This window comes from Poecilia latipinna, unplaced genomic scaffold (genome assembly GCF_001443285.1).
Source record: "Poecilia latipinna isolate Pla-1442-1.1 unplaced genomic scaffold, P_latipinna-1.0 Scaffold728, whole genome shotgun sequence".
NCBI lineage: Eukaryota > Metazoa > Chordata > Actinopteri > Cyprinodontiformes > Poeciliidae > Poecilia > Poecilia latipinna.
This window is the reverse complement of record NW_015113344.1, coordinates 79,250-100,811: the sequence shown is the minus strand read 5'-3', so window position 1 is coordinate 100,811 and position 21,562 is coordinate 79,250. Positions and strand designations below refer to the sequence as shown.

Genomic DNA, 21,562 nt, shown 5'->3' with positions numbered 1-21,562 from the left:
TGCCAAATGTTAGCGATTGGGTAAAATCAGATCCAATTGTTTAAAACTACAGTCCAGTACAAACGTGTATTAGGGCCATTATAGATGGAACAAAATGAGGACTCAACTCATTGACTCATTGAAAGGAAATTTCTGAGTTTAAAAAGTCGCAAATTTGGTAGAAAAAACTTGGAGTTTCAAAAGTCATAAATTTCAAAGTTTTGAAACTCAGACAATTCCAGGAGTCGTCGCCGTCTTACTGTTATGATCTTTTTAATTAAACAAGAATATATTTGGGTATTATGTGTTTATTTTGAATATAAATCTTAACAAGAGGAACTTTTTTCCTTTCTGAAAGTTTTATAGCTCACCAAAGTTTGACGTTTTAACGAGATTCTGCTCCTGCATTCATTTCCTACCTCCGGCAGTTAAACACTCCTGTACAAAATGACCAAATATGATTTATGATTTTTTTTGTTTGTTTTTTGTTTGGGAAAAGTGTAAAAAGTCTGCATAAAAGATGTGTAGGAACCCTGTAAGTGGTTTGTTAAAGAATTTGTGGTTGTCTAACTTATTTTCAGGGTTCCACATGAGAAGCTTGTTGGTGTTTTTGCTCCTTTTCCACAGGAGAATTTACTTTTGCTGCTGCTCCCATTTCCCATTTAATCTTGAGGCTGCTTAATAAACTAGATGAAAGCCTGAAAGCGCCTAGTTAGCAGTTTCTCATAGCACAATGATCAGTGATAGAAAAAGGAACAGTCTTTGTGTTGTCAAATGACACAAAAACCATGGCAACAGATTGACTGACCGGAGATTTTGCTCAAGCGCAAAGAGCTTGTGGAGTATATCAATATTTAAGAAACTCCATGGCCAGTTTCTAAACACAAAACAAGCATATAAAGCAAGAATCGATATCACTGTTAACTGTCCATTGCTTTCAATGCACAGTCCATTGGAAGGACTGAAGTCAATATACTGCCACTTTCATCTCTTAAATGCAAGCTTTAACTGTGATTGACTAGCATGCCAAGATACACCCACTCCCTAATTGCAATTTGCTGAGAAGGAGACAAAGAGAGGAGGCTCTCCTGTCACTGACAGGATGCCATGAGGCCTGGGGAAATTAAATTCACATCGAAAGGGATTTAATTAGACCACTTTGTATCTTTCACTGCCACAGAATTATATTTACATTCTTTCCCGTGTTACTTAGCTTCCCTGCCTTACACATAATTGTGCGATTAATTCTAAAGGCTGTCTCTAAAGAGAAAGGGATGGTGTATGTGAAAAGTTGAATGCCGTAAGATTAGGTTTGGGTTTTTGTTCTTGGTCTTCATTTTCATCTTTAGTCAATATGCAGTAACGCACTGGCTTGCAAAAGTATTCACATCCCTCGAACATTTCTATGTTTTGTCAGATTACGGCCGCAGACTTCGATGTGTTGGCTTTGGATTTTATGTGATAGAACAACACAAAGTAATGCAAAACTGTGAAAAGTAAAAAAAAAAAATGGACATGGTTTTGAAATGTAGACACACTGCAACGAGACATCACACGTACAAAAATCTGCTCACCATTGATGACTGCCACTGTTTTTAGCTGTCAAGATAACATCCTAAATCTTAAATATATAAAAGAAAAAGGAACAATGCTTCACTGATAATTGTCACACTAGGACAACTAGATACCAAGGTACTACATTACATTTCACAGGTTAGGAAAAGGTTTAATTTAAAAAAATTAGCGAGGGAGACGTCAGTGGGTCAGTTATGCTAGCTTTGACTCTGACGATCTTAACATGAACATGTGCTGCAGAATTGGGTGTGCTGTGGTTCAGGTAACGAAACAAAAGCGCAAACCGCATGCCACCTTCCAGACAGATTGTCAGTAGAGCAGGTGGTTAAATTGGCTAATCAACCACCGTTGTGTTCAGGCAGTCATTCATCAATAATCACAAAACAAACATCAAGCCTGAAACAATCCTCTAACGGACTGAGTGCTCTGTTCTTTGTGTGGAAGGTGTTTGCGTGTTTTGTTGGTGTTGAAACCTGATACACGAGTGAAGCTGTTGTCAGTCAGTTGCTATGACAACGGGTGTGCATGCAGGATCAAAAAGATGCTGCAGAGTTTAAAGCAGAGTATCAGAACGTCATTCAATCCATCATCTCAAAATATGGCACATCTACAAGAATATGAAGCCGGCAATGGAGATCCACGCCTCAGAGATGTTGCCATTAGTTTGCCACAAGCCTGTTCAACTCAAATGTAAGACTAAGTTCATAATCGCTGTGTGTGGCTCAGAACTAAACATGCGCGTGCCCCTGAACGCATCATCCCCACAGCTGAAGAAGCATGGTCGCGCTGTGTTTTCATTAGCAGATAAAGGGAAGCCAGTCAGAGTTGATGGATGAAACTAAATACAGGGCAACCCCGGGAAGAAAACCTGTTAGACGCTTCAGAACGGAGTGAACGTTTGCCTCCTAGCAGGACAAGAAAAGACCAATAATGCACTGCTCTCTGTTGGTCTATCACATAATGATATACATTGAAGTTTGTGGTTGTAGCCTGACAAAACGTTAAAGACTTCAACAGAGCATTCTAACACACGGTCAACATCTAACACGTCCATTTCACTGTCCCATTTTAACAACAGTCAAGCAACCTGTCAAACACTGCGACTTTCAGAACAGCTGAGTTTGTTTTTCCTGCAAGAAAGAAAAATAAAAATAGTAGAAGCTGTCAGCATGCTCTACAGAGAGAAAACATCTCATCATGTAGTTATTTCTGTAATTATACTTCTGTTTAAGGGGGTGAATAATTTTTTTGTTCCTCATACATAATCACCTGCAAACAGTTTACTCTTCACCCAATGAATTTTTATGCCTCTATATTATTATTTTTTCTTTTTTTTAATATACGTGGCCTGTCTAATTTTTTCTGTATTTTCACAGGTGCATCAACATTTTTCAGTCAGGAGTAAATGACTACCATGACGACGTTTGCATCCTCTGCTTTGAGACTAATGTGCGGACACATAGAAAAAAATCGCGTCATCTCCGAACCGAATGTTTGCTCAGCAACCTTCAGCGCCACAAACTTCACTGCCGGGTTTTAATTTCCACAAACGTCTCCGAGACAATTACCTTTATTGCGGCTTCCTGTTCTAGAAATGATTATACATCTGACGCGCTAATACTTCAACCCTTTCGACAGCCATGCTTTAAATTGCATGTATATGGAGAAACAACCCACAGATGATGCATAAAACCCCCCTTCTCTGGAACGCATCCTCCCACTCGAGTGTATAGCTCCAAATGTCCTGCGTGTTAGGGAAACGCTGTTATTCACAAGATGTAATGATATGGTTGAGAACAAACAGGGTCATAGAGAACACATAACCACCTGTGGCACTAAATACGACATGCATTTTAAATGAAAACCTCCACAGTAGATTCAACAGAAATAGAATCATAGGTACTCGTAAAGTAAGCAGGAAAATGTTCGACAAATACTTTCTAGCTTGTTCCTTTCTAGCTTGTTCCTTTCTAGCTTGTTCCTTTCTAGCTTGTTCCTGGCCGTTTATGGGTGACATGTTAACACAAAGGAAAAGTAAAATAAAAAAAAAGTAGCCACAGCAGAATACAAAGTGAAAACAGTTTAAAAGCACTAAGCTGAGAAATCTTTCATTAGCTCATGTAAACGCTACTTGGCACATATCTCAGAGCGTCTGGACGGATCGCCCGCGGCGATTTGGCCCGCTCGTACACATCCCCAGGCTTCCTCTGCCTCCCGTCGCTCCAGTCAGCTGACAACCTGGCCCTGAACCCCATTCCTGAATCTTGATTTCACACGGCTCCTCTATTTCTATCCTACCAGACTGAGCGGAACGGCACCTCGCGAGGAGCCGCGGTGACTGATTAGAGCCCAATTAGCTCCCCTGTTCCTGGGCTCCTGTGAAAAGGAGGCATGTCATCTCGCTTCTGAGCCGAGCTCCAGATGGTACGCTCTGTTCTCATTTTCTGGGAGTTTATAGGGGAAAAATTAGGCAAGTGGAAGAACTAGTCCTTTAAAATGACCTGACCTAAATGGGTGCCAGTGTTTTAAGATACGGTATTTTTGAATTCTGAATTATCTCTTGGCTTCAATAGATTCCCTCTAGTGTTTTCATTTTACTATAAAATCTTGAATCGCTGTGCCAGGCTGCTGAAGGTAACGGGTTAGCAACTTTGATCTCAGAAAAACTGAAGACAGGTGGTGGGACTTGATTAAAATGTCTGATAGCTAATTGTGGCGTCCGTAATCAATTAATTGCAATTGTTTGCATTTTTATCAAACCATTTATATATAAAATAAGCAAAATCTTCAATTGAAAAACTAATTTCTGTTACATTATTGAATAAATGGATATATCCGCTCAGCAACAACAGTATTTCTTGTTTTTAATCTGTTGTTTAGGTTACTGACTCATCAGATTGGTGTAAAGCACTATGACACCAAGGCCTGTCACAATAACAAACTTCCTGGATGATAAATTGTCCCTAAAATAATTGCGATAAACGATTATATTATTTATTGAAAACTGCATAATAATGCAAGTTTGCTCTCTCAAATTCTCAAAGAACCTTAATTTGTAAAGAACATTTAACACAATTACAAAACAAGAAAATAAAACCAGACAAGTTAAAAACAATAAATAAAATGGAAATGAAAACCACACATAGCAGAAACGATAGACTCTCTCTGTAAATAAAACTGGCCTTCAAAAATTATCAATCAGAATGGTAATTATCAAGGTCATTTTAATTTATCATGCAATAAATTGATTTATTGCTTATTGGGTCAGGCTTATTAGAATCCATTCAGCTCTCAAGTGTTTCAGGAAGCTTCTTTAAAAAAATACTGCTTCACAAATGTATACTGTGGACGCTGACGTTAGCGTTAGCTTTGAGATGCTACTTCAGGTTTGAATAGCTTGGCTGACAGGCTAGCTCCTTTTAGCACAACTTGAACACAACAATAGTATTTTCCAGCATCGAGTCTGCTCGTTTTTTTTAAAGCAAATATTACCAACCAGCAGACCGAGAGGAGCAGCTTTGTCGTCCATCACTATTGTCTGTCTCAGCCGTGCATCGGATTTACGAGCGTACCAGAAACATGCAAATACAAAGGTTCCAGGTGAAAAAATTAATCATGTTAAAATCCTTATAATTAATTAATCAAAATCACTGCCTTTATCTATCTATCCTAGCTAGCTAGCTATAGAGATGTAGTCTTTACAGATTGTATTTAATTCACAAAATGTTTAGCGATCTCGGTTTTGGCAACATTTAATCAACTTCACATAGCACGGCAGCAGTAATTCACACTGATAACTAACAGAGAGGCAAACATATCTAATAGTGTGACATCCTGCTGTGTTGGCATGAGTGAGAATTTTGCCCTCTAATTGACTTGAAAGAAGCTGTAACTTTCTCATGAAAGCCATCACCAGGCTGTATATTTCGGGTGCAAAGAGGCCCTTGCCTTCTAGCTCAGTATTTAGTTCATTCATTAGTGCCGTCGCATCGACAGCAAAGGCCACGTCTGCTATCTGCTGTGCACCCCAGAGCTCTGGGATGTCCTTGTCCTTCCTCTCGCTAAACTTTGCTTTTCGGTCCCATGTACTCGATTCTTTTTGTCTTGCCTTGGAACAGAGTGTCATTTTAGCGCTGGAGACAACACCAGTCTCTGATAAGCTCCACATCTGAGAACGGGTTACTATATCTTGTAATTTAATGCATAATTACAAAGCTAGAGCTGGCTGCTGCATCCCTGGAAGAGTGGGGCTTTGTAAAATAAAATCCTGTTGCTTTTGCAGTTTAGCTGCCGCTTTATGTTCACCACACTAACACCGCTTTGCTGATGACTTCAGCAAAGAAACATTCATTAGTCCACGCTGTGCTAAAAACTGCACATTTTCATTTGGTGCATTTCACTTTCCCACTGCCTTGTGTCCAACGGACCAAACTAATTGAAAAGACTTGTTCACCTCCTCACCTGTGGTGGCGCTGCACCACGAACCACTGAAGGAAACGCCACAAAAAGCTCCACATTGAAGAAGACACTGAGGGCAACTTCTTTCTTCACAAAATGTAGACGAAATGGAGTAGCATCAGATTTCAGCAGTTGTAGGATTCCTGTTTTGTCTTTGGTAAACGAGCCATTTCTCCTGCTGTAGCACTAAACTCTGTTTGTTTTGGTCCTATTTACCCAGAATGCCCTGCATTTAGAGCTTTTAGAGCGGTCTCCGGTCTGCGTGCATTCACGTAATGCATTTGAACCACAACAGTGTTCACTGTATTCGAAGAAACACAGAGGTTTGTAGGTGCACAAACAACAAACAAACAATAAGGTATTGGGATTTAAATTGTTTGGTTGACGTTTGGAGTTTTATATGAAACAAATGTTTCGGCACAAAGAACTATGTTATCGTGAAGTTTGCGTGAATATAAAAACCTGCGAACCTTAAATAGACTGAGAACGAACATTTGTTAAGGACCTGCGAAGCGGCAGGAGGCCACACGGTAACCAAGACAACCATAAAAAACTGCAATAGATAAGTTAAACCTGGACTGGAATGTTCTAAGCAAGCTATGGATTCTTTAATACACAGTTTCTTGCATACTTACCTTAGCGTCTCCTTGGCAACAAAGGTGTTTTTATGTTTCAGTTCATGATGCCTCACTGAACCATGACATATGTATATTATTACACCCCTAATCAATACCTAGCATAAGTTCTAAGGAGGTTTAGAGTTTAAAATGGCTTCAAATAGATTCTAAGTGAGAAAGAAATAATCTTGGTTACTCAGACCAGCACAGGAGCCGCGTGTGATTAATGCACAGGATCATGTCAAATTATGTAGAGCACCACTCTCAACAGAATGGTGGAATAATAAGAGCCTTTAATGTACGGGCCTGAATAATGGTTTGCAGCAGTCGCGACGAGACGACGAAGGTCCCCCGAAAGTCCCTTCTTCACCAGCAGACACACTTGTGGCTTCAAGCAGCCGCGGCGCTCGATGAAGGGTCTTGAAGTTTCGCCCGACTCGTTTCATCACCGCCTCTCGTTCCCTTTGTCAAGTCAACTTGACACGACCATCCCCGCCACTCACAAAACTTTTTCTTTCTCTGATTAATTGCAAGCCTTTTAGGCTCTCTCACAATCAGGCCCGGACCATCTTGCAGCCCTTTTTTTTATTTTTTTTTTATTACGAAGTTAAATGTCTTGCGATGGAATACAGTGGCGGTAAATGCCATATCCTTTCAGCGTGGCAAGGGTAGGGTAATTGTCTCTGTGGCATAATCGTCCCTCAACAAAAGCCGGTGAAAATGACTGGGTTTTAACATAATAAGGAGCACTGTCATTTCAGTCCTCCCCCCTCTCCACAAAATTCTCCCTGCCAGCATTAGTTTGCTTCCCTCTGTCACAGGGCATGTTTATCTCCATCTTTGAGCCTCAATTTTACTCTTTTCTTCACTGCCGATGGCCTATAATTACACCCTTCTGCTCTTTCTTTCTCTTTTTTTTTGTGCTTTTTTGCATGCACTGTTACTCGTCCTGGCAGTGGGGAAAAGCAGCAGTACAGCCGGCTATAAATGTCACCAATGAAATTCACCAGAAGCAATTGAAATTTGTGCTTCACTTATCTGAGTCGTGATGGCTTTAACATCACCTTGTTTCCTCTAAGTATTGTCTTAAAGAGCAGACAGTTGACAGATTAAATCAATATAAAGGAAAAAATACAGTCCCTGTCTAACATTATTATAATGTAATATTAATATTTGGCTTTTATTTGAACCTTTTTACAGGTTGGAATGATGGTACAACTAAAAATGCAAGAATTCGATGAACGAATTTGAATTTTTTGCAAATGGTCCGTGATACAAATAGGGTCAAAACTATACATACACACCCAAATATATACATGCATCTGACTGCTATTTGGGAAAAAGCAAGAACATGGTATGATTTTATGAATATTTGACAACTCGTCCAATCAGAAATGGTTTTAAATCTGTTGTCTTCTTGCCACAAACTCTCCTTTCAAGCAGTTCATTGTAGAGTTTTCAACAGGTTGGATCTAGCCTGGTAATGACCAGCCTCTTGTTCTACGCTTGGCTTCGTACAGAGCGTCTGGACTCTTTGCTCGTGAGAAACTATTATTTGTTGGAGTCGTGAAATCTGTTGAAGTTTTAAACGATTGTATCTGATTTTACCCAATCGTTTAGTTGAGACGTTGGTAAAATGCCTTCGTCCCTGAAGGAAGCTACTTTATGAAGCATGCAGGTAATTTTGTGTGCTTTAAACAACTAACCTCCACTGCGAAGAGAGAAGTGCCGAGCACAGGCATAAAAATTATTAAACATTTCTCTTGGCCCGACTTTACTTGCTCTATATTTGGAAAACGGACTAAATGGCTTCGCTCACTTCCTCATTGGCAAACTACAGACCTGTACATGCGGACTACAACTCTAAAACAGGAAATCAATGTCAGGGTTCTCTTGGCGATGGCCAGGAAAGATCGGATACATTCCAGAAATGTAATTTTATCCTTTAAAGACATGCTTTAAATTCTAAAACTCAAGTTGTACGTATGTAGGGGATCATTGTCCGTCTGACAGACTGTTGTCACCAACTATCAACCAGTTAGGTATTGAAGGTGAAAGGTTTTTATCTTGCCATTTGGCTTTGGGCAGCTGTTCAGTCCAGTAATGCTTCAGTAGTGATTTTTTAGGTACATTTTTGAGCCTGTATGTTGAATATTGAGAAAAAAAAATCACATTAAAGTCAAATTTGTCCACCAATGTTAAAACTTTATAAAGTTGTGTTCTATATTATCACTCTATTCTATCAAAAGATTGGTTTAAATTACACTTCAAACAAAGAGTACTAACATTACCTTATTCACCATGATGTATGTAAACTTCTGACCCACACTGTAGATTCAGTGGAGTAAATCTATCAGTAAAGTGAAGATCCAGGGAGCAGACTCGTGACAAATATCCTATTATCTCCTTTTTTTTAGGGATCTGGAGCAACATATATTTCCCACACTGACAACAATCACAAACACTAAAGTGGATTCTAAAAGGGCTGACAGTAAATTTCAGGCTTAAAATTAAGCCGACACAACCGTGATCCAAAGAGCAGTGGAGTCGGGGTGTGCCACTCTGCAGAGGATATACATCTCCTCCAACTTTAAAGCCCGTGACACCTTCAGTGTCGCATCGAAAAAGAAAACCACCTCAAACTGTCACACATCTTCTTTGCATCCACCCCTCTCTTCCATGTTTGCTCCTCTAATTCCCTGACAATATTCGCTCTGTCTGAAGAGCGCAAAGGCGCAGGGGTAAGTATCACGAAGCAATGCGATGCCGCACCTGCTACGGGGAGCTGATGTAAGAGAGGGATGAGCATGAATTAAACATTTTCCGAGGGAGTGTGAAGGAGGCGTCTTATTTGTTTGAATAAATGCATAAAGTGCATGCTTGCGAACGCCCCTAATGTTATCTGTCAAAATTCAAGGTTACCAAATGTGCAAGAAGCGAAATTATGCCTTTTCGTGTAACACATGGTGATTAGGCTAAATAACTGCTGACGGCAACAGAAGGAGCGGGGTTCAGCTGCGCTGGAGGCCACTCGGCTCGCCTGAATGCGAGAGGGAGAGCGGGTTAAGCTGGTCGACGGTGCGCGAGAGTTAATTAGGTGTGGAGCTAAACTTTGTGGTCTGAGGATTTTCTTTCACTTTCCCCATAAACTGTAATACCTGCCCAACGTAAAATGGCTTCCACAGTTTGAAGCTGTCCGCATTTAAACATAATTAAAGCTGCAGTATTTATAACTGGAAAAGCACAGAGACATCAGTCGGTGACCAACGTCTAATTTTTTCCTCCTGTTGGTAAACACAGCATTTCTATGCAATGCCAGGTTGTCCTGACGACGCTGATCTAGCTGGCTAGTATCTACGGGAAGAACAGTCTGTATGTCAGCCATTTTCAACAGCTGTCTAAAGCTGTGTTTCCATTACAGATGTGCGCAAAACTTGGTCAGTGTTCCGCTAATAACAAAAAAGAACAATTTCGCAATTGTGATGTTGCTATTGAATAAAAAATGCAATTAAAATCCTATGTGAATAGATTTGTTCACATAAGTCACTAAAAACACGCCACGCCATCATTCTCATTCTTCTTTATGGTTTGCGCCTACAGCTACATTCAGTTGTTGGTCATGTGACTCGTATAAAAGTGTTTCCATTGCAGTTTTACGAAATAAATTTTGGCCAAAAATCACCTCATACCAAGTCCAAAACTTTTTATTGAAAAATGAATGTTTCCAAAATAGTCATATTTCCATTGAGTAAAAATGTATTTTCCAAATGTCAAATTGCGCAAATATGATTAATGGAAAAATGCAGCTAATGATCCGTTTGTTTTCGATGACGTCAAGACATGTCTACTGTTCATTCAGCTCTGTATCTGCAGGTTTTAGCAAGTCAACTTTAGGACGTTTTAAGCCCTCTCTTATGTCGCCCTGAATAAAATTTACAACTTAAGAAACTGTCTCTCTACAACCTTAACCTTTTATGGATTGGCAATAGAAGTGAGCCAATGGCGATGTCCAGTCTACTGCCAATAAATTTGCACTTACTCAGGATGGAGGAAAAAGCTACCTAGTTAGCTAGCAAGGGTATATTAGCAGCTAGTTACCCGTTGCCTCAACTGACTCTACTCACAGAAACTGACAGAAAAGTCCTCTGAGAGAAAAAATCTACATTAAACAGTCCAGCCCTGACAAATGTAAGCGGTCTCGTGACAAAGCCTCGGTGTACGTTTACACGTACCGCTGCCTAGAAACTGCAGGTATTTTCAGATATCAGCTGTAGTTGTCATGCCAGGCCACTAGATAGCGCTGTGATTTTAGCATGCCATCGAACGCGCGTGCGCTTTTGACCCTTAGCTTCCACCTCATTGTAAACGGTAACCCATCTCCATCTCCCAGGAGCGAAGTCCTCATGTAACGCATACATTCCTTATCAGAAATGTCGGTTTGGGCTCGTGCAGGACAAAAACATTTGTTTACTAAGTGGACTAAACAAGAACCCCACTCATTCAGTACCACTGGGGCTTTAAGTGTAGGCTTAGCCTCTATCAAAACCCTGATAACAGGGACGCTTCTGCTCCTAATATAAATAAGTAATGACCACTCGCGTCAGAAAGGCTATAAAAGCCGTACTGAGTGCTGTTATAATATTTTTTTATTCTGGAGCTTTAAAAAGAGAAATAGACGTCGGAACATCTCTAATTATAACCTTTCAATAGCACTGGTTGGATCGTTGTAGATAAAGTGTTTTCGTTTAATTACATTATATTTCCTTTTGCTTTAATAAACTGTGAGCGAGAAACTGTCAAAAAAAAAAAGAAGAAGAAGCTTTGATTAAACGCCGTCATGTAGTTTTCCATCCGAGTACAATATGAAAATATGCCGGGAAATTATTGAAAATGCTTTGCTTCAAGGCCAAATCTGATCGGCCTTTTTTTGAACGCGCATAACGGCTCCGCTTATTGTTTCTGGGAGACCAATTAGGCAAAGATTTAACAAGCAAATGTTTTCTGTCAATATATTGTAGCCTCTGTTTCTGTGATTTGGAAGTTCTTTTTTTTTTTTTTGCTTAAACTTGCTATGTGAAGAACCTCAAATCTTAGTGGGGAAACAAAAAAATCTCCTCAATTGAAAATTTGCCATTTTTCTATCTAGCTAATTTGCTTTTGAATTTGAAGCTCATTTGGTCAGCTTAGTTTTAATTTTCTACAGGTATGAGCTTGGACTGAAATCTGGATAACAAAGATCCATTTTTTAATTCCAGATGCATGTAGCCAAACTGCTTAACGGGATGTATCAAAGTGATCATTTTCTCACAGAACACTGAACCTAACGGAGCCCAAGTCATCACCTATGATACTGTAGCGTACACGATATGCTACAGTATTCTGCCCAATTAAGCCAGGCTGCTACAATTTTTGACAATGTTGAAAATATTTGCAGCATAAACATCACGACCAAGTCACCTTATATTCCTGCATATACATCAGTTTACTCTATGCGGACGCTTTGTCTGCGATAACGAAAATTCCTTCATTAGCGAAAGCCATTCAGAGTGCTTAAAGTGGCTCCACCTGAAGGCAGCTTGACCTAAATTCTGATTAATTCAATAGCTTGACCACTTGGAGACATTCTTACGCCATGCAGTTGGACTCTGCTTCACTCTGCCAGGATGTGACGCTAGTTTAAGCTAATGCACTCTGATGTTCAGAGTATTATAGAAAAAGACAGAGGTGTCCAAAGAGTGGCCCGGGGGCCAGGCGTTCCCCTTGAAATGATTTCGATCGTCCCCCTCACCACAAGACAAGATCAATGATGTAATTTGTCCAATAAAATGGAAAACAGACGACCCCACAAATGTATACATTTTCTGTTTTATCTTTCAAAGAGCCTTTTGGAAGAAAAGCCTTTTTAATGTTTCTGGTCATTAAGATTGATGGATTTTATTTAAATTTTTTTTGTTTATTTTCAAGAAGATAAAACAAACAAATAATAAAAAAAAAAGAAAAATAACACTAAACTAATTTTTGTATGTTTAATTGAAACATGCAAAAAATATATATAGTTTATTGTGTCTAGTTTAAATTTGCCAGTTTTGACCCTCAGGACAAAAAGTTTGGAAACCTCTGGAATGAGACAGAGTAGACTACAACTTAAATGAACGTATATTTTATTATTATGTAAGAGAAATCTAAACTATTTCCCCATCTGAAACTGAAATCCGGGTAACATGATTTTTTTGTAAATGTAAGCAGCCTTTATGTAAGCTGACACCAGGAAGAACAGCAGACGCAGCATGCTGCTGATGCTAATGGGGATCTCAAAAAACATCAACATAAACATCTTCAGAGCCCTGAAGACCCAGATGGTCAGATGATTCTCAGATTCAGAGGAAAAAAATAGACAATATTATTATAGATAAAGTAACAAATTCCCTCCTGAAGCAGGAGAGTAAATTAGACTCCCTTCAGACCAATACATGCAAAACAATGTTCGAATATCAACACACATACTTCACACATGACAGGAGTTAATGTTCTGTAACATTTGCTTCACTAATTTATGGCAAGAATCACGTAAAATATGTTTTTGATGCACAAAGGCAAGATAGAAAACAGTGAACTTTGACCTTTAACTCAACCATGACCTGCAATCAATTTGCTAAGTTTAAGCAGAACAAAATAAAGTAAAAATAGAAATAAATAGAGAAAGAAGGTTAAATATATAGTAAACTGATGCTGTTGGAATCAGTTCCTATTACATAACTTATAGATTATTCAGTTTGTTTAATTGGGTATTAACTATGTATTCAAGTGAATCTGATTTCATTTTCAACTCATTAATGTTAAGAAATTATTTCCCAAATGATTTTTTTATTTTTTTAATTTTTTTAGAAAATACAATTTCAACATTCTAAGACAGTTTAATGTCAAACCATGACGAGACTTAAGTTTACAATTTTAACCTTTTAACTATAGATGTTGATGTATCGGTGCTGAGATTACAGTATGTTTACTTGACCATGGTTTTAATGCCGTTCTGTTTTTTTTTTTTTTTTTTTTTTTTGTACCGAGTGGTTCTTACTATTAATAGCACACAGAATATTCTGGGATGTTCCAACCACTTGGCAGGTTGCTGGAGTTGGACGCCGTTTAGTTTTGCTTGGCATCGGCTCTAAACAGCAGTTTTGGCTGACGGAAATTATTTTTTTAACCACTTAATGAAAAACATAATATGCAAAACAGACCGTTTTGGCCAAGAAGACTTTTTTTTTTTTTTGCAGAGCATATGTGCGAAATGACAACTCCTTCAAAGTGACAGCAGTATAGTTCCTGATAGCAAAAACTGGGGAAAAAAAGAACAAAAAAAAGTGAGTTTTATTGGAAATTCACTTTTCTCAAACTGCAGAGACGCGGAGACGGAACGAGGCACGCGGAATAAATCCGATCCATCACCTGAACTCAAACTGTGCAGTCCCGGGCAGAAGATGTTCTCGGATGTTGCGCTATCAGAAACGTTTAATCTCATTTCATGCCACTCACCAAAAAACCGCTGAGAGCTATTCCTGAGGCATGAATCACTTTACCAGTGACGTTTATTAAATATGCTCTAATTCCTCTTTCTGCTGGATTTTGTTTGCATGATTACCACAATGCAGTAACCAGGAGCATATCTGTTCTGCATCGTTGGCGGAGAGATGCTGCCGGTAGAGAAGTCTCTCTGCTGTCAGTTCCAGGGCTTCACATTCCAGATGGTCTGGCATTTCTAAAGCTTTTAAATGATTTCAATTTAACCTCTGGTGTATAAAACCATGCAACACCAGCTACATCAAAGTATTAATGCAATAAATATGAAGCCAGAATGGAAATTGTGAAAACTTCGTTGCGCAGCCAAAACACAGAGATATAAAAAAAGTAAAAACGTAAAACTGGAGATCCGAGATTTGTAGCTAACTTTCAGTTTGATAGGTTTGTTCCTGATTTTAGCAGATTCCTCTTAGCAAATGTTAAGTAATAGTGGTTAACATATTTTCTCAACCATTTCTGCTTAAGTGGTGAGTAAGTGTTTGTAATGGAAACAGGAGACATGAATAAGAGAGAAAACAGTGACTGATAAGCTAACATCTACAGACCTTATCTCCGCTCTTGGAGGACAGAACATCGTTCTTCTTTATTTCCATAAATGCCAGATTTATGTTGTTTATTACTGACAGTTGTGTTGTTTACTGCAATTTATTTTCCTGCACTGTATTTTTTTAAACATTATCTGAGGTAACGGAAGCACAAGTTCCTGAGATGTTGGTTTCCAAAACGAAAATTCTAACTCTGTTTATACATTTCGCTTCTCAACTATGCACTGCTTTGTTTTGGTCTGTCGCATTAAATGTGACACCTGCTGCTGGTGTTTCTACTAGTACCAGGAAGACGGAGCATCCATTTGTAAAAGCCGTCCAACTGCTTCCCTGCAGCTCAGAGAATAAACTTTAAAATGATTCTGTGTGTAAATCACTGAACAGCTTAGCACCAAAACACTAAATTTTGTAAGGTTACATGTATGAAAAAAAAGTATGGTATTGGGTTCACTAGATCAAATTTATTTGAGACTACTGTCTCAAACTCTCTACTTTTTCTTTTACTTTGCAGATTATGTAAATGGTTACAAACCTTGAGTCAAGTTTGACAAGAAACTTTTTGGAAAATTTTTATACTCGTCTAATTCCAAGTTGCTCCATTTTAAGGTCATGACTAAATCAACGGTTTCATAAATCTCAAACTGTGACGATGATGATGCTGAACGCCTTCGCACCACCATACCTTAAAGATCTGCTGCTGTTGTATCAACCTTCCAGACCTGTCAGATTCTGGTTCTGGTTCTGTTCTGCATCCCCAGAACCAGAACCAATCATGGACAAGCAGTTTTCAGCTTCCAGAACAAACTTCCAGAAAACTGCAAAACAACCAAAACGCTGAGAGTTCCTTTAAATGAAAGCTAAACCCTGCCTTTGATTAGTAGTAAGTGAACATTGATCAACATGTTGATGACATTGATGATGGCATTTGACAAAATGTAACATTTACTGCTTGTCTGGTAGTTCCTGTCTTTATGGTGTAAATCGCTTTGATCTGCCTTGTTGCTGATGTGCTATACCAATAAACTTGACTTGATACTTTGGGTCTCACTGCAACTCCAACCATTTTCTCTGTAATCCCCCCCTCGCCCCCCCCACACACACACACACCTGATGTGGAAGAAGAAAAGATGCATCCTCATTCCCTCATCCTCGCATTTCTTCCATCACCATCCCTGAACTCAGCTGCTGCCAAGTCCTGATGCGTCACTTCCGATCATCCACTGGCATCGTTGCCATTTACAAAACGGCTAAACGTCTGAATCTCTTGACGCGCCACAAAAAGAGGAAAAGACAGAACCAATTGCGGTAACGACTGCAGCGCAGCGAGGGCTGTGCGTGCGGGCAGACGCTCGCCGAGGCCTAAATGTGCTAAATGAAATCCGAAGAATGCACATGCGCGTACGCATTCCCTCGGTAAGAGCCGAGCCGTACGAGCTAATGATGTGCGGCTGCAACGAGCCAATCTCGCATACATCAACTCAACGAACCACCAGAGGAAGACGTTCATTAGGCGGGACGGTCAATACGGCGGGCGGCGTTTAATGCTCGGTTAACCCCACCGACTTGTAGAGCCGCACGTCTCTATCTGCAGAACATCTTTGCTCTCAATCTGACCATTTTTTCTGGCAACCTTCAGGCTAAGGTTTCCTGTAAGTGCTTTGATCTCTGATAGACAGGATCATGGCGCCCCCACAGGTACGCTCTCAACATTTTCAACACATAACCCCCCGAGCCCCCCACCTCACTGACAAGGTGAGAAAATCTGCAAAGAAGAGACAGGAAGTGACTGTTTCCACTTGTGTCCTGACTGACAGCTGAGCATGGGGGGGACTGTGTCTTACATGCAATGTGAAAGAGGGGGAGGACTGGAAGTGCGGGGGATGGTTAGGGTCACATTTCCCCTCCCACCCCCCACCCCACATGTATGGGAAGGTGCGTCTCTTCAGAGCACCCTGGTGTTGCCTTAACAGCAACGCTCAAATCAAATCACAGCTGCACCAGAGGGAAATGGAGTCTGAGATGCAGAGCTGTCATCGTTTAGGCTATAAATCTTTCAAATCCAACCCCCACTGCACCCCACCCCCACCCCTCCATCACCCATCTGTACATCTGGGTTGCAGAAGCCGCCGCTCTGCAGGAAGGTTTATTTCTCCCGAGGAGAACGTTTGCAGATTTTGGCGCTGGGAAAGTCGGGTGGGGAAATAAATCAGAGCTCATAGAACGTATTAATTTGACAAGCCAGGAACAACGCGGGTGTCGGAAATAGGGCAGAGTGAGGTGTAATGACAAGTGTGTGCGCGTGTCTGTGTGTGTGTGTGCTTGTGTGTGTGTCCGCCTGTGGTCACTGCTAATGAACTCGGTGTTTGATTTGCTTGTGGACACAACTTTCAGTGGTGTGTTCTCTAAAGCCTCTTGTGTGGACACAAACATGGAGCATGTGTGCAGATGCCAGGGGCGCCAGCCGAGGGAGGGGCGGCTAGAGGGGGGGCAGAGCTGGCCTTCATGTTTTCATACCCAACCTCTTTTATTTAGGAACCTAAAATTAGGACATGGGAGGACAAGTCAGTGAGTTGCAGCATTTATTTATTCATTCTCCGGCTAAAGGGGCAGCACTTTTTTGAGCTTTCTTCATGTTATAATGTTGTTTCCTCATCAAAATCAGACCCGGAGTGTTACTTTGAGTCTTTCATGAATGTTTGAGAAACCCTTTAATTTTCCGTGGCAACGATTGATCTGTGCAAAACGCCTGGTTGGACCCAGCCACCCCAGAGCAGAGGACGAGCATCAAGGACGAAACTCCTCCTTTGATCTTCAGTATTCAAACTTCAGAGATTCTGCCTCACAAAGCAGTCCTTCCCCACTTAGCTCCTTCAGACTAGCCAGCAGCAATTAGCTAACACCTGGTGGAACGGTGCCTCTGCAGGAGCTACATCTCAGTGTAACACTGGTAAAAATGTCGTTAAAGGATTAACAGAGGAGCCATGTTGTGATGACTTCCTGAAGGTGGAGCTTCAGAAAGAGCAGGAGCTTCTTAAAGCGACAGAGGCTCAATTTCAAGGCATTAAATTACAAAGTCAAGTTTCTTTTAAGGCATATTTGATATAAACAGCATAGTGCTATAAAATGGCACAATGTGCCTGGAAAACACATTTCAGTTTGACTGTAGGACACCTGGCCCCTTGCTTACAGCAACACCTCAAAAAATTATTGGATATCATACAAAAATACATTTTCTATCAAATGTTACATAAAAGTATCATCTTTATCACAGCTGATGGAAACCCTGAGTTCAGTTTCTCACACATTTGGAACATTTAAATAAAACGACCAAAACGTAAAACTTCATCTCAAAAATATTCGTCCCTGTTGTGGGTAGAACATGCACCTGCAAACTTGGCTTGGGTTCCTTTTGAATCCATTAGACGGAGGGGCTCAGCTCGTTGCCTTGGTTTCTTAACAGAGGACTTCAGCTCATCTGCATTTTTGACTCAGGTGTCTCTCATCTCCTGCTTGACAAACGTCCAGTAATTCAGTTGGGACCCTGGGCCCAGCAGCTAAGCTCAGTGACTCTGTGGTTGTTCCAACTGGCCAGCAGAGGGCGCAGTCAGGCGCTGCAGGGTGTGGAGGTGGACGGGATTCGACTCCGTCTGGATCTCTGAAACTCGTACTAAATGCCTCTCCACTTTTCCTCCACATTTTGGGATCTTGATTTTCAAATGAGGAACAAAATTTTAACTGAATTTGAAAAAACAAAAAAGAAAGCTTTTCTGTACTGGGTCCAGTTCTTTTTCTCCTGTAAGTTGCTTTTTAATGTTTTCTCTGGCTCAGAAGCAGCCCTGGCTAGTCTCTAATGACCTTTTTGTCCTATATTTTTTTCCTTCCACTTGACTTTCCATTGTTATTCTTAAATACAGTCACCTGCTTTCAGAATGATCAGATGATTAATCCAGTGATTGTGTAGGCATGTAACAGCTAAAGTACTGCACTTTTGAACTAAAAGTAACTTTTGAATCATTTCTTGACTGTAATATTCACATTTTCAAATAAAAAACTTTTAGGATTACATAACGGAATTTTTCCCCTGCATATATTTTCATATGTTTAGGGGATCGACTTATAGTTATGGTCGGTTTCTTAATAAACAAAAAGAAAAGAAAAATCTGTGATTACTGAAGCAACAACAAACTTTTTCATGACATTCTTGTTTATTTAGATGCACCAGTAGTTGAGATGAATTTTCATCCCCCTCCCCCCCCCCACACACACACACACCTGCCTAAACGATCAGTGGGGCCCGCCACCAGGACCGCCCATTTTCAAACTTTCTGGAGCCGCCCCTGGCTCAGGCAGCATTTTTCTCCTCTGTCTCTCTGCTGCGCACAGCTCTGCTCAGTAAACCAAAATCACCTGCAGAGGCAGGTGCACACACGCACCTCACATCACGCGCTTTACCAACATACATGCGCGCGCGCACGCACACACAGCGACACTTTGACACACACTTATCTCCACTTGTATGTCGAAATCCAACACAAAAATTAAAAAAATGCAGTTTTCCTCCTAATTCGCGCAGAGAATCGTGTCCTGAATGCAACTTAGTGGGGAAATAAAGCCTCTCAAACTGCGCGTCAGTCGGACACACAGCAGGTTGTGTTCAGATTTTTTTTGTTTGTTAATTTTCTTCCCTCTCTGTTAAATACCTTCACTGGCGGCTGATTCTGCAGGGAAATCCTGCATCGAACTTTATGCGCCCGGATATATAAGGACGCCGCCAAAAGCTCCGTAATGAGCGCGAAGACGAGACCGAAAAACAGGTCAGACAGCCCGCCGCTCTGCAGCGAGCATCCCCGCAGCTCCCCGCAGCTCCCCGCATTCATCCCGCACAAGTTCGGCCGCTTTCGCTCCAACTTACCGATGAGAGCCAGATGAAGAAAGTACAGTCCGAGGAAGTCCATAACGGAGCGATTCAGATGGATGCAAATCCCGGCCAAGGAGACAGGCGTTGCGCCGCGATGAGGATAATAGTAATTAAAAAAAAAAAAAAAAAAGAATAATAGGAATAATAAAAATGAAAATAAAAAAACAGGGCTCCCCTCCTTCTGCTGTAATTGGCACCGAAATTAAAGAGCGAAAGAATCGCAGCTATTTCTCAAGTGATGACTGGCCACTTACGCTGACGCTGAAATCCACAGCAGTGCGTGAAAAAACAGCAGCGGAGCTGAGCAGCATCTTTTCTTTTTTTTGTTTTTTTTCTTTAAAGAAGTCAAACTTTTTTCTCGTTTTTTTATTTCCTGTCTGGAAAGCGATTGTAGCTCCGAAATTCACAACAAAGATGCTGGGAATATATAAATAAGAAATATATATATTTTAAAAATTATATGTCGTTTCAAATCTTGCGCCTATTGAACATCCCTGACTGCTTCAGACGATCCGTCCCGAGCGGCTGTTTGCTCTCATCTGCGCCTTCACCTGCGCGCAGCCTGGAAACTGCGGATGAATCACTGAATCACTGGCACGTCGGTTTTTTTCTCCGATTTCCCCCCTCTTCTTCTTCTTCTCCTTCTTCTTCTTCTTCTTCTTCTTCTTCTTCTCCTTCTTCTTCTTTTGCGTTTCCGACCTGAGAGGCAGCCCGTGTGATCCTCGCTGCTGGGTGTGTGTGTGTGTGTGTGGGGGGGGGGGGGGGGGAAGCCCGCCCCCTTTAAAATAGAAAAAATAAAATAATAATGATAAAAAAAAAAACTGGATGGAAAAAAATCCAATCCTGGCCAAAGAGTTGAAATAGGGCAAGTGAAATCGATAGCCTATTTCAAACAGCCATAAAATGGAAATAACAAAACTGGAAAATGGTGCATAGCCTGTACAGGAGGGTGTGGGTACAGTTCATCTGCTCTTTCACCTCATAGTGGAGATGTTGGGGGGGGTCACCTTCTTAAAAAAAAAAGACAAAAAAAACCTTGTAGTAAAATGGAAGAATTCATGATTTGTATTGATGTTTGAGGAAGCAGACATTATGTCTGTGTCACCATAAAGAGCCTCATCTGTTAGCATGACCTGTTCAGGCGCTACAGTGGCATTGTCTGGAATCTGGACTGTTTTTCAATAACTTCTTGATGCATTTTGACCTTGCTAAATATCACAGTAATGTGAGAATCTGTCAAAGATTTATTTATTAATTTTGCTGCAAAGTGATACTGTGTGCCTAGAGAATACATAATACCTCAACTTCAAGAAAGGTACATCACATAAGTTTGTACTTTAGGTTTATTTGGGTTTTTGTCTGAATAGATTAGAGGAAATCAGCATTAAATTTGCACAGAGTTCCTGTTTGTATCATTCATCAAATTCCACCTCAAGCGCAAAAGTGCAACTCGTATGCCTCTTTGGTAGTCCAAAACCATCGTCACGTCAATTCTGCAGGGATGTAAACCTAAAGCCGACACCGTCTACAGAGCGGCCTCACGCTCTCCTTTCAAAACAAAACCAAGAGTAATCTATTTTCATCTGGGTTTTTGGGACAGCAGCAGTGATTGACGCATTAGGCAATCCTTACTGTGATTATTTTGAGATGTAACCCACTTTTTCCCTCATCTTCTGCTCCACGCGCCCAGAACATCCCGGCTTAGATCCGGGAGAAGCCGCGCCGCGCATTGCGTCGCGTCAAGGCGCATTTGCTTGGAGTCAAGTGCGCCGACAGCTGCTTTTTGCGTGTTCGGTTCTGACGTTACTTTTTATGTTTCGGTCAGAGTCTGAATTTTCTTTCAAGCTGTTAAGCTCTCGCAGCTGACAAATTAAATTTTGAGCAGTTGCCCC

General features: G+C 40.7%; 1 protein-coding gene across 1 annotated transcript in view; it reads right to left on the bottom strand.

Annotated features, from left to right (window-relative positions):
• The window catches only part of LOC106955340 (GDNF family receptor alpha-4-like), a 182,784-nt gene extending 162,392 nt beyond the window's left edge, over positions 1–20,392 (bottom strand). Inside the window, exon 1 of the mRNA XM_015045459.1 lies at positions 19,665–20,392. Within this exon, the coding sequence (XP_014900945.1) occupies positions 19,665–19,707 (43 nt within the window). The 5' untranslated portion in view covers positions 19,708–20,392. The remainder of the gene's footprint in view (positions 1–19,664) is intronic.
• Positions 20,393–21,562: the final 1,170 nt, after the last annotated feature.